Below are 12,492 nucleotides of genomic sequence, written 5' to 3' on the forward strand. Positions count from 1 at the left end.
TCATACTATAATATCAATGGCAATACTGTCAAATGAAAGTATATTACTAAAATGTGAAAGTGGCATCATTTTGCAGGATACAGCAGAGTGTATACAGGGTGTATCAAAATAATTGGTACCCATCAGTTTTCAGGGATTATGGACAAGACTGCCTCATCAAAATGCAGCGTAAGATCCACAAATTTTTGTTAGATTAATGTGATAAAAGGTTATAAATTCTAACCATTACAAGAGGATCCTATGTTGCATTTGGAAGAAGCGGACTTTTCAATAAACACCAAAACCGATGTGTACTAATCATTTTGATGCAGCCTGTATAAGCAGGTGGACATTTTAATGTACTGATTTAGTGTGCGTTTTACCAAATATAGGTGTCGTCTGCAGATTTTAGTAAAGAAAGCTTCATCTTAAGATACTTAAAAAGGAGGATAAATTCCAATGCATCATCAATATTTCAAAAGATAATCTGAGAGTTTGCCATTTGTGATATTGATGTGAATTCGCTGCAATGATTGTCTCGGAAAAACGACAATATGTCACTGATGTAAAAGTATCCCAAAACTGCAGCTCTAAATACAGCTCTAAATAGTAGATCTTGCTCAATCGAAAAAGATGAGTGTTGCGTGCACTCCCTATGGAATGAAATCGTCCTAATTAGGTAGCAATCGATGCGCCAGGCTTGCGCCGATTATTGCTTTTTATGAGTACTGCTGACTTCAATGATACCGTTGATACGGGATATAGAGATAGTCCAGTGGAATTGGTACAGTCAAGTTACTCATGATAACCTATTATGTGCTTGACAGGGCTTGCAAAGATATATTTTAAGTAGTAATTGAATCTTTTAAGAAATAGACAACAGATTTTGTGTTAACAGGTGTGTTGAAAAGAAATTCACCCGTTATGGTGACTGTTGTAGGTGAGAGCTGGAAAAGATTGAATATCAGAATTTTTCAGAAATTGACAGTGATTGTCACATTGAGATAATAGTCTAAAGTTAGATATCAAAAAGGATATAGCTGCCTTTGGTATTTGACAAAACACTGGATCTGATATTAATGTTTAGCGGTGATTTCACATATTTTTTGTGGGAGCTGAGAATACACCAGACATATTGAACTACATTCTGAATACGAGGAATGTCCTTCTCATATCAAATAACGGTCCAAAACGTTCATACCCCCAGCCCTTAATAACTTTCCCTAGTAGTCATATAGCCGACTAGTAAAACTACAGGGTTGCGGTGCAGTTGGTTAGTAAAACTACCGGTTTATTTTTTTATTTTTTTACTGTATTGAGCAAAAATAACCTCTAGGTGTGCTTATTTAGTCAATATCTAGGTCAGTCTGATGAAGGATACATTGACAGGCTACTAGAGATTGTGTGTATGGTAAAGAAAGACAGACTGTTCTGATGGGAGAGTTTAGCAAAAGGGAGCTATTGAAACTGAGATTTGACCTGTTAAATGTGTTTACTGATCCATGTAGACTGCCACTTCAGCTATCAGAGTTGATCTTTTCTGGTTAATCCGATAATTTGTCAATGAAAATGTCAATTCCTAATAATGATTTATATCAAAATTCACACAAATCATTTTCTAGACAAATATTTGGCCATTTTATGCAGTCGCTGTCTGTTCATGTATTGGACAGCATCAAGGTGGATTACACATTGGCTTATTTTGGCCTATTTACGCTCGTCAAAGTACAAAAAAAAACAAGGTTTTGTCAATATAACGTCAGATCTGCTAACCAGATCAGGAAACAAGAGGAAACTTATTTGTGCATGCCGAACTAGAGTCTGAATTTAATAAAGACTTTGCGTAATTTTCAGGATTCAAATCAACTCAATGTGCAGTGAGTTGATGGCAAAATTATCCCCAGTTAACCCCTGAAGTCATGTAATTAGATTTAGGCTACTATTTTTGACCTGTCAAATTGTCATTACTGGAGGAAAGAAGACGCTATGGGATGAAATGATCTCATCTCTAAGGGCAAAGCTCATTAGCCTGTTTTTAACAATCCACTCCAAATTTGAACTCTAGTTGTGGAGTATGATGAGTTTTTGTACCCAACACATTCAAAGGAATGTACACATATATTGGGTTTATGGAACTGGGCCTTGATAGATGAGAATGTTTGAGGTGAAAGAAATTGCCAAACCCAAAATTTCTAGCCCAATTGGGTGACACTTGAAGATTTTCCTCGTGACTTTTGACCATTTTAAAGATAAAAATTGGGTGACTTTTCAACATTTGCTCCCACAAATTTTTGTAGTGTCCTGTCCCATAGAAACCGATAGGAAATGGGAAAAATTAGGCTACTTTTGTTGGTTTGACCCACGATTCAAGCTGAATATTTTTTGGTAACCTGGATGTAAGACAAAAGATTTAACAAAAAACGTTGCATGATGCATGGGTCCATGTGACCACAATCCTCCCTGGCTGGTTAACATCCCTATCCAACAAATAGGACCTAAATTGCCCACCTATGTAGGCCATATAAAATGGAACCAATAGACACTGAGAACCAACACTATGTGGTTTTTGGTGTTCATTGGTTCCATTTATGGGATTACTATAGTAGTGAAGAAAAGAATGGTGGGTCCTGCTTGTTGCATGCAGGACATTATGTAATAGCAAGTTAATAAAATGGTATAATTACTTGAAACCAGGCGGCGGATGACATGATCGAGCCGGCAACTCGTGAAACCGCCCGCCCGTATGGCATTTTCCATATACTCGGTTAGTTTTGTGGGGTTCATTATCGAACCCCAACGGTTTTAGCTTGTATTTATATTATTTACCAACATAGGCCTATTTGTTTGTGATATTTCAAGCGTTTTAAAATTTCAAAATAATCCCATTCAATTACACGGTTGACGATGAAAATTTACTGAATTTAGGGACTGCACGTCATACACCACCATAACCTAAAAATTGGCTGATTTCTAACACTAACAGGGGGATGAATTGAATGATATATTAAAGTATTGAGAATAACAGTGACATCTTTGACGCAAACATTTGCAAATTGAATAATAATGTTGATTTTAACGAAGCTTTTGATGACGATGATGTGATCCAGGCCATGATTGATTCAGTAATATGTGTTGTGTAACATTGGTTGCGAAGGTGAATATCGTTTAGGTCAAATTTTGTATTCCTTGTTTCATTTTGTAAATATGTTGGGATTACAAAATGACATTTTGTGACCTTTTAAGTATTTCTTTACCAAAAGACATAATAATAATTGCAGATTTGCTTTAGCATGCATATGAGCAGTTTATACTATTGGTTTTTGCAAGGTAATTCAAGTCAATCTTATTTATTTACACTTTGTAAAAAGTACAGTAGTGAAGTGTTATTTACATAACCATTCAGCTGACTCAGCACGTTGCTTACGAGGCGTGGGCAATTTGTTGTCGTCAGGTTACTTTAAGATTTAAGCCATTGTCGTGAACTGGGTCGCATTATCGTTCATGTGCAACATACCAATGTTGATTTATGCGTGTTCATATTATATTGTGTATGTTTGTCTGTTTGTATGTATGTCAAAGGTCAACATATTGTATCTGCATGACTAAACAGTATTTCAGCTGATTTTATCATAAGACACCTATGTAAATACAAATTATTATTAAAATGGTATTCTTGGTTATGAAAAAACTGGAGTTGAACAGTGAATTTTTCGCCTATTCATGTTGTAAAACGTGAGTTGGCACAGTCGCTTTTGACAGCGACTTCTTTGTGCCAGTCACGTTTGACAGGAGATTTTGCATTCTATCAATGCAGTGCACCATATCTAATATTATATAAATCACTATAGACTGCTTACCTGTTTTCATTGTGAAAATCACTGAATTTGATTAAAAACAAAATTAAGAACTACACCATATGGTTATTAAGTGTATTCAGAGTTAATTAAGAAATATTTTGATAACAAAATTTGTCACAATTGCAATACTTAGGTTACAGATGTAAGTGCTTGTATTCACAATTCATAGAGTATGGTTTAGAAAATTTCCATTTTTGAAAAATGTCTCAACAATTGAATATATTACTGCACCATGTGGATCCTGTACTAACTTTTCATTTTGCCCAATTCCTTTCTATTACCCAGAATGCAATGGCACAGGCTGCTTTACAAGCGGCGCAGTCCATGATGCCTCTACAGGCCGGTCATCACCAGCCGTTATCACCCCCAGTGGTTACGGATACCGGCGGCGGGCCCAACAGAGTCTTATGGGTAACCGTAGAGAACATGTTGTACCCGGTGACGTTGAACGACTTGCATCAGGTGTTCTCAAGGTGTGGTACGGTGCTTAAGATTGTCACATTCAACAAATCAAGTAAGTGGCCCATTTGTTTGTATGGAACCAACACTATGGCTTCATCCCAATGGCATAGTTCAATAACCTCAATTAAACAGTAATAATGCAAACTTTGACCTCAAGTTGCAGACTATGAGTTTTTGTACCTAAATTTTCAAAGGTCATTCAAAGAATGTACAAATGTATTGTGGTCAAAGAACTGTGCCCTGGTAGATGTTGTGGATCCTAGTGTCATGGGCCATTCTAGTTGAAATACATACCCTATGGAAGACATGACTGGATTTCAAATCGGGTTACCTGAGTGGGTGATTCCATTTGAAATTCACACCCCCTGTGTGGGAGATGAAGGTCATGTCTTCCATAGGGGGTGTAGATTTAGGATTAGGTGGTAATCAGCAACGGTGAGTGTGTAGATTAGGATGATAAGGAATGGTGTCCCTTACTTCAAAAGTTTCTGCTATAAATATTCTTTTGGACACCCTCACCAGCAATGATCATCTGAGGTGCATAGCCCCATACATTCATGTAGCACAGCATGGATCCAATTCACTTGAGTTACTCTGCATTGCAAGTTCAAAATCAAATATCAGTAGTCATATAGCAACCGCTCGACAAAGGAGAAACACAGCAGCGCACAGTGATCTTTTGGTACTTCTCCGTATGCGCATCAGCCCAACCAAGAGAATGAAAGTTTAAATATGACACACATCATAAGTTAGCTTCATGAAGAAGGAGGGGTAAAAGAACTGTAGACTTTCAGTGATAAGGAGTCTGCAACAGGGTCCATCATAAAGTTTCAAAAGAAAGAGTCCTCATTATTATTCATCAAGTTGCATATGATACAATACTGCATTGGATTAAAAAAATAACCTAAACATGCTTTTTATATGCCAACAGATCAATTCCAAGCCTTAATACAATACCAGACTGAGGATCAAGCACGTAAAGCAATTGAGGTTAGTATTACTAAATGGGACACAAGAAGTATTTTCTTTCAAGACTGATTACTCATTTATGGACGTTCATCACAGACTCAACCTATTTCAGCAGCAAGTTTTACTGGGTTGAAGTTTGGTAGCGCCTGTGGTAATGGTCGTTTGTGAAAGAAAATACTCCTTATTTGCCCATTGCAACATACCGAATCATTATAAGATGTTGGCAAGTAGGTCATATGTGTGGTGTGATCAAGCAAAATCAGTAAAGCCCCATTGAAATTGAACATTTAGTTCAGAAGATAGGAATAGTTGGAAGTGTTTCCAAAACATGCAACAAAATAAATTAATGTCTTTGTTTGGCTATAATATCTGAATATCATTATCCGACTTCAGACTGATTTTGCTTAATCACATCACATATGTTGTAATGATTTCAGCATAATGTTGAAGACCAGATTACTATAAATTATCCTTGTGTCTACTGACGCTATTCACCAGGTCCCAGTGATAACGGCAGAAAGGTCTTTGTAACAAAACTAAAAGTTGATAACATTGCCCTCTATATTCATAATGCAAAAGGCTTGTTTATAGTTACCTGGGATACATCAATATGCAATAATCGCAATGATATTATAATTGATAATATACTGCAATATGGATTCCAAACAATTATATGTGATACATAAATGTTTGGAATCCATATTGTAGTTCTTAATAAAGGGATCCAGATTTTCATTATTTGGTCAAGCTGATGTTATTCTGGATGCCTCTCAGTGCAAAGTACTGTTCATCCAAGGTGGTCCAGCTGACATTTGCATAATTGAGTAGCATGAATTGTACACTTAAATCCAGATTTGAACCGGACTGGTACATATACAGGCCAATTTGTCCAAGATTGGCACAGTCAGTTGTGAATCCACTTTATGAAGCCAAGGCAAAGCCCAGGAGCAGGCCAGTTTTGTGCCAACTTGACACCAGCTATAGTGATTTTCGCAGCCCAGTCCAATCAGTAACATCTAACGCAATGGTGCACCTGTGGCTAATGTTTAAATGGACATGCACATATGTATAATTTAAACACGCATGATTTGGCCACTAGAAAGCACTTAAGCCGCTGATTCTTCAAACCGACATTTGAATTGCTGCACCTGTGTATAACGCTATCCCTAATAACGTCACAGATTTGGCAGCTAATGTCGAAAAGTTCGGTAACAGTCAATTCCTTTCTGTGCAGTAGTGATGTGGTCGGCACCGTTTTTTATTGTCGACATGTCGATATAATTAGATATACCGGCGTCGACAGTGTGTCGACATATAAAAAAATTCTAAAAAAAAAAAAAAAAAAATTTTTTTAAATTTTCAAACAATATTTTTGGCAAGAAAATCAAGTTATAGGCCCAAACTGACTTGTTATTCAAGGTTGAAACCAGAAAATACTGCTACTCAAAAAAAAAAAAAAATGCCAATTTTTTTTTTACAAAGTTGAAAAAGTTGTACATTTTAATTACTTTTGTTTCTATTGAACAGCTAGCAATGCATACTAATTCAATGTGTCCCTGACTGTTCAATAGAAGCAAAGGTAATCAAAATGTACAAGTTCATCCAACTTTGTAAAAAAATTGGCATTTTTTTATTTTAGTAGCAGTATTTCTGGTTTCCAACCTTGAATAACAAGTCAGTTTGGGCCTATAACTTGCTTTTCTGGCCAAAAATATTTTTTGAAAACTAAAAAAAAAAAAAAAAAAAAAATTTTTTTGTCGACATGATTTTTTGATGTCGACATGTCGGCATACGTGCCGACGTCGACATTATGTCGACATAAGGCATGTCGACCACATCACTACTGTGCAGATAATGATGTTTTTGCAGAATCATTCATTTTATTATGTAAATATTTTGAACCTACATTTGAAACCGTGACAAGTTCGCAAAATCTCGAATTTCTCGGAGAGAGAATATCACTCATTGATAGTACAGCTGCTAACCTGAAGCATTGTGCACTTTCTGCTAGAAGCATGAGTTTCCACAGATAAGGTACTAGTAGGGTCAATGTTGATTTTAAGATGTAGAGCCATTTTGGATTTGACCCCCTTTGACCGCTAGAGGTCATAGATAGCACAAACTGTACATTAGTATACAAGCAATTTGATATTTCTTTCAACAAGATCAGAGCTTTTTCAATTTTCCCCCATATGACCTTTTTGACATCTAGCAGTCACCAGGGGTCAAATTCACTATGGCTTGAGTCTTAAAATCTTAAAATCAACATTGAACCTTGCACTTCTTATGTGGAAACTCATACTTCTAATGGAAATAAATGATGAATGAATGAATGAAAGTGCATAATGGCTCTAGGAGCTAAGCAGCTGTACTGCAAAGTTTGATGTTTGTGGCTTTGCCTACCATTTAGACTGACTATGTAGGGTAAATGCATCAAACAAAATTGAAATGCTTTCGATGCATTTAACATACAAAACTGAAAAACAAGTAAAATGACAGTTGGAAAAAAGTTCCGACAGCAAATGATGGTGGTTTATAGAAAGTAATGCATATTCCATATACAGCTGTTATGCTGTTGAATGCATACATATGCATGAATTAATCAACAGATGCTGTGTAATTAGTGGGACAGTATCACCCAGAATGCTCATGTCTCACAAGTTAACAATTCAATAACCTTTGTGAACATCTATCAAATTGAACTTTGCCAAAAAAGTGATGCTGTTTTAATGCAAACAACAGGTGTATTGTTGAGATGAATCATCCCAATTTTGAATTCTGAAAAACAAAGTAATAGCTTCAAAAGAAGTTCAAAATAATTTTTTTAAAGTTGCATAGAGGTAGATAATTCAGCATTCTGTATGTCAATTTGTTTCTTTAATATCAGATCAGTATTATTCATTTTAGGCTTAGGGTCGGGAGGGCGACTTAGCGCAGCGGTAGTTCCCTCGCTTTGCACCACAGAGGTCCCGGGTTCAAGCCCTGACGCGGCCCAAGGACTCATGTGCACTTGGTTTATCCCGATTCCATGCTCGCTCTCGCAGGTTTTCTCCGGGATCTCCGGTTTCCTCCTGCTTTAAAAAATCGGTGATTAGTTGTTTGGTTATAAAAAACTTCCTTCACCCAATGGAATTTGGGGAGCTGCACAGATAATTGGTGGATGTTACAATCTAAGTGCGGATAGGTCTGTGCCTGAGGTTCGGCTGCAGCTGGCCTAGATGATGCGATCTGATTGTGATGATTCACCATGGCAGCGAAATTACAGCGCTTTGAATCCTTCAATATCTAGCTGGAAAAAGGCGCTATATAAATCCGATTTTTTTTTTTTTTTTCCAAAAGAAAAATCAAGTTGGATTTTCAGCAACTCGATCAGCGTAGAGCATGCAGCAGCTCAGAGTCTTAGCAGCATCAAATGGATCACGCTTTCTCTTTAATTTGCCAAAAGTCCATTCAATCTCATTTCAAAGTTTGTCCTAAGTAATAAAAAATATTATAATTCTGCAGACCAACTTGTAGGTTATTCCTTCATGTAATTTTACACGAAATTAGGGTTAGGGATAAGGTTAGGGTTAGTTTAGGATTAGGGTTATGATTAGGCTTAGGGTTAGAGTTAGGATTAGCTTACACAAAATAATTACATGAAGGATCGACCAACTTGTAGCATATAAAAATTGTAATAATGTTGCATGGAGAGAAATAGAACTGGTAGTCCCTTCTGTGGGATATTCTAGACCCAAAACTGTCCGGTGGATTGACAATGGACAAAATAGCAGTAATGTTTAAACTTGGCTCTACTTTTGTGAAAAAGTAGAGCCCAGCCCAGTTGAGGTGGATTTTGTGTGAACTGGGAGCTATTTTGAGAGTTTTGATCACGCAAGAGTTAAAATATGCTGCTACATGCAAATATGAGAGCTTCAATGTAAAAGTGGTAATTTAATAGGCTAGCCAGGAGCTATTTTATGGTAACCAGTGGGCGCACAGGTACACAGGATTCCAGTAGTAATAGAGGTTCCAAACTAGCGGCGGTAAACAATTTACTCTAGGACATAATTTTGATTTCTTTTGAATCTCTCTTGTAGGAATTGAACTCACAGAATATCTACAATGCGTGTTGTACTCTGCGAATCACCTACTCCAAGTTGAACAACCTCAACGTCAGATTCAACAACGACAAAAGCCGAGATTACACCAGGCCGGATCTGTCTCCTGGCAACGGTCTGGGAGGGCTTGATCATGCTCTACCTGCTGGATATGGTAAGGGAGGAGGATGGAAATGGGTGTAAAGATGCATATTTTGGGTGTTAAGAAGTGTTCTACATCGTATCGTATGGGCTAATGGGGAAGTGGTGATTAGGTGTAAAAATTGGGTGTATTTAGGTGGGACAAAAGTTGGATGTGAATGCAAATTGTGTTTCTTTAAGGAAAAGGCAAAAGATAGGATTCAGGGGTTTAATTTTGCAATTGAAATGTATAACCCTAGTTAGAGGTGTGAAAGAAAGTTGTACTGGTGGAATCTGACTTACTGTATGCATATCAGAAAGGTGCTGTTTTATAAGGATATAGGGACATTTTTAGGTAAATTTTGAGCGCCTTCTGTGTTTAGGATACCCATGCGGGTCAAGGGTCAGGGGAATTGCATGCCAAGTGCTGTGATCCAGTTGAACTGCAGCTGGAGAGATGAGGTATATCAACCAAAAGTAAACTAAAGCAGGCAAAATTACATTTCTTACTACGCATAACCCTATCATCACATCATTTATCACAATTCAGAAATTGCTTCTTTTTTTTCCTTTTTTTTGTCATTGGGCTTTCCCAGTGAATGAAATCCATACACTCCTTTTGGAAGTCATGACCTTAATCTTCCACACAGGGAGTGTGAATTTCAAATGGAGTTACCTGAATGGGCAACTCCATTTGAAATCTACACCCCCAATTTGGAAGATGAAAGTCATGTCTTGCATAGGGGGGTGTATGGATTTCAACTGGAATAGGTCATTCTAGATTCTATACATATTCAAAAGTTAATCCTGATTATAGTTTTAGTAAAATGGTACGTTTCACAAAGGCTTGCAGCACAGTGGATGTAAACAACCTATCACTATGAACCACAATGGCCTCATCCCAATGGCATAGTTCAATAACCCCAATTAAACAATCCGAGTGCAAAATTTTTACCTCAAGTTGCAGAGTATGAGATTTTGTACCCAAATTTTCAAATGTCATTCAATGAATGTACAATAGAATTGGGGTTAAAGAACTGTGCCCTGGTAGAAGACCATGTTGTGGATCCTAGTGTATTGCCAACCCAATTCATTACCCAACATTCAACATCATCCTGATACTAGTGGTAACTAGAGAGTTGGTGGGTGATAGGAGTTGTATATCTCTTCAAATGTACACTGACTTATGTTGCTCTTAAGCTGCTTTGTAAGCCTTTGTGAAAATCACCTTCATCAGAAATTCATCTGGGAACACCCCATTAGTCAGAAGGGTCATTAGTCCAAAGAGGATATTTTATATTAGGGTTAGGGATAAGTTTAGGGTTAGTGTTATGGTTAGCATTAGTGTTAGGGTCAGTGTTAAGGATAAGGTTAGGTCAGTGTTTAGGTAAACAATAGGATTAGGTTTTAGGTTAGGGCTGTTTAGGATTAGGGTTATAGGTTAGGGTTATATTTAGGGTCAGGATTAGGATTATAGGTTAGGGTTATGATAAAGTTTAAGTTGAGGGTAAGGTTTATAATTACTAGGTTTCCGGACTAATGACTCTTTATACTCTCTACCTGTAATCATTCATCAGACATTCACATTAGCAAATTGACAAGAAAAGGAAGAAAGAAGAAGGAAAAAACCACTATATTTATACATTCTAGTATAAGCACCATTGATGAATCACAAATCAAGAAAGTATTGATGATGAACCTTATTCCTATATCAAATACAAACAAGATTATATTATTACTAAATCATGTTAGCATGATCTGATGAGGAATCAAATCTTTTCTAGAAGACTCAGGGATTACGCATTTTTAGCATTGTATTTCTCAGTTAGTAATCTTTAATCACACATAAACACATCCATACACAGAAACTATGCAAGACTATCTTTTATTTTGTTAAATGTCTTCCTATAAAATTAACTTCCTTTCGGATAGATCTCTAGTAGACGACTTTCGACTAACAACGAGACAAACACAAGCTTGCTTCTTTAATCCATATCACTTCTCATTTAATTGCTTTTAATGACTTAGAATACATTATTTACATTTTGGTTCATACTAAAGCTCTTTCATTTGCCACTAATAGGGTTCTGAAAGACGACAAGGATATAATTGAATAAACCCTGAAATAATATCTCTATATGCATGCCTAAGACTTGATACGTGATCATTACTGCATGCAAGGACTAAATCATGTTTGAACACAAGGCACCAAATTATACACAAATATGACGCTTTATGATGATGTATTATTTATGATTTGTGTTGAATATAAGATATTTTTGTTTTTTTGCTCTGTGTATAACACAAGACACTATCAATGCATGGTTGCATAGGGGGCTGTCAGCACGGTGCTTTTCAATCCAGTTTAGTTCAGATCAATATAGAGTTGTGTTTTTGAGAATGCAGTACCAATAGAGGATCAACTTTGATTTCGGGCAGGAGTGGTATGGATGCATGCCGCCCTCTATGACAAGATTTGCAAGAAAGACTCTGTGGTAATGTGGTATGTTACATACATTATCTGAATCTTGGCAAGATAGAACTGGATTTTATTGGATACCATGCTGATAGCCCCCATAATGATGCCAAACTTCATGTTGCTTTGCCAGGCATGGCCAAATGACTTCAATGTTTCGTTTGTCATAATCTCGTTAATAGCATGATTATATTCTGTCATAATGCAAATCATATTGACATTAATCCTTTCAATTTTATTTGAAATCTAAAATATACATACACACATACAAATGTATTTTCAAGATGTTTAACCCTTTTTTTCCACAGAGGGCAAAATATAACTCTTCATAAATTGTCATTTGGTACCGCTATCCTTATATCCCTGGATCTTTCTGGGGCTTACTATTTTTTCTTGCATTTCTGATCCAATTAAGAAACAAATCTTTAATCTATCTTTTATAAGCGGCAAAAGTTTCCTACTTATATGACCTCTCCATACTTCTTTCGTAGAAATTAATACTTTGGTATACAGCTTCTTTCTCTGTCAT

At 36.6% G+C, this 12,492-nt stretch overlaps 1 protein-coding gene across 11 annotated transcripts in view; it reads left to right on the forward strand.

The window, feature by feature from the left end:
* Window positions 1-12,492, forward strand: part of LOC140169152 (polypyrimidine tract-binding protein 1-like) — a 296,067-nt gene that overhangs the window by 249,391 nt on the left and 34,184 nt on the right. For all 11 annotated transcript variants that reach the window (XM_072192852.1, XM_072193067.1, XM_072192736.1 and 8 more), the window contains 3 exons: window positions 4,122-4,350; window positions 5,230-5,288; window positions 9,347-9,521. In XM_072192852.1, coding sequence (XP_072048953.1) covers window positions 4,122-4,350; window positions 5,230-5,288; window positions 9,347-9,521 — 463 coding nt within the window. The remainder of the gene's footprint in view (window positions 1-4,121; window positions 4,351-5,229; window positions 5,289-9,346; window positions 9,522-12,492) is intronic.

This window comes from Amphiura filiformis, chromosome 1, assembly GCF_039555335.1.
Source record: "Amphiura filiformis chromosome 1, Afil_fr2py, whole genome shotgun sequence".
Lineage (NCBI taxonomy): Eukaryota > Metazoa > Echinodermata > Ophiuroidea > Amphilepidida > Amphiuridae > Amphiura > Amphiura filiformis.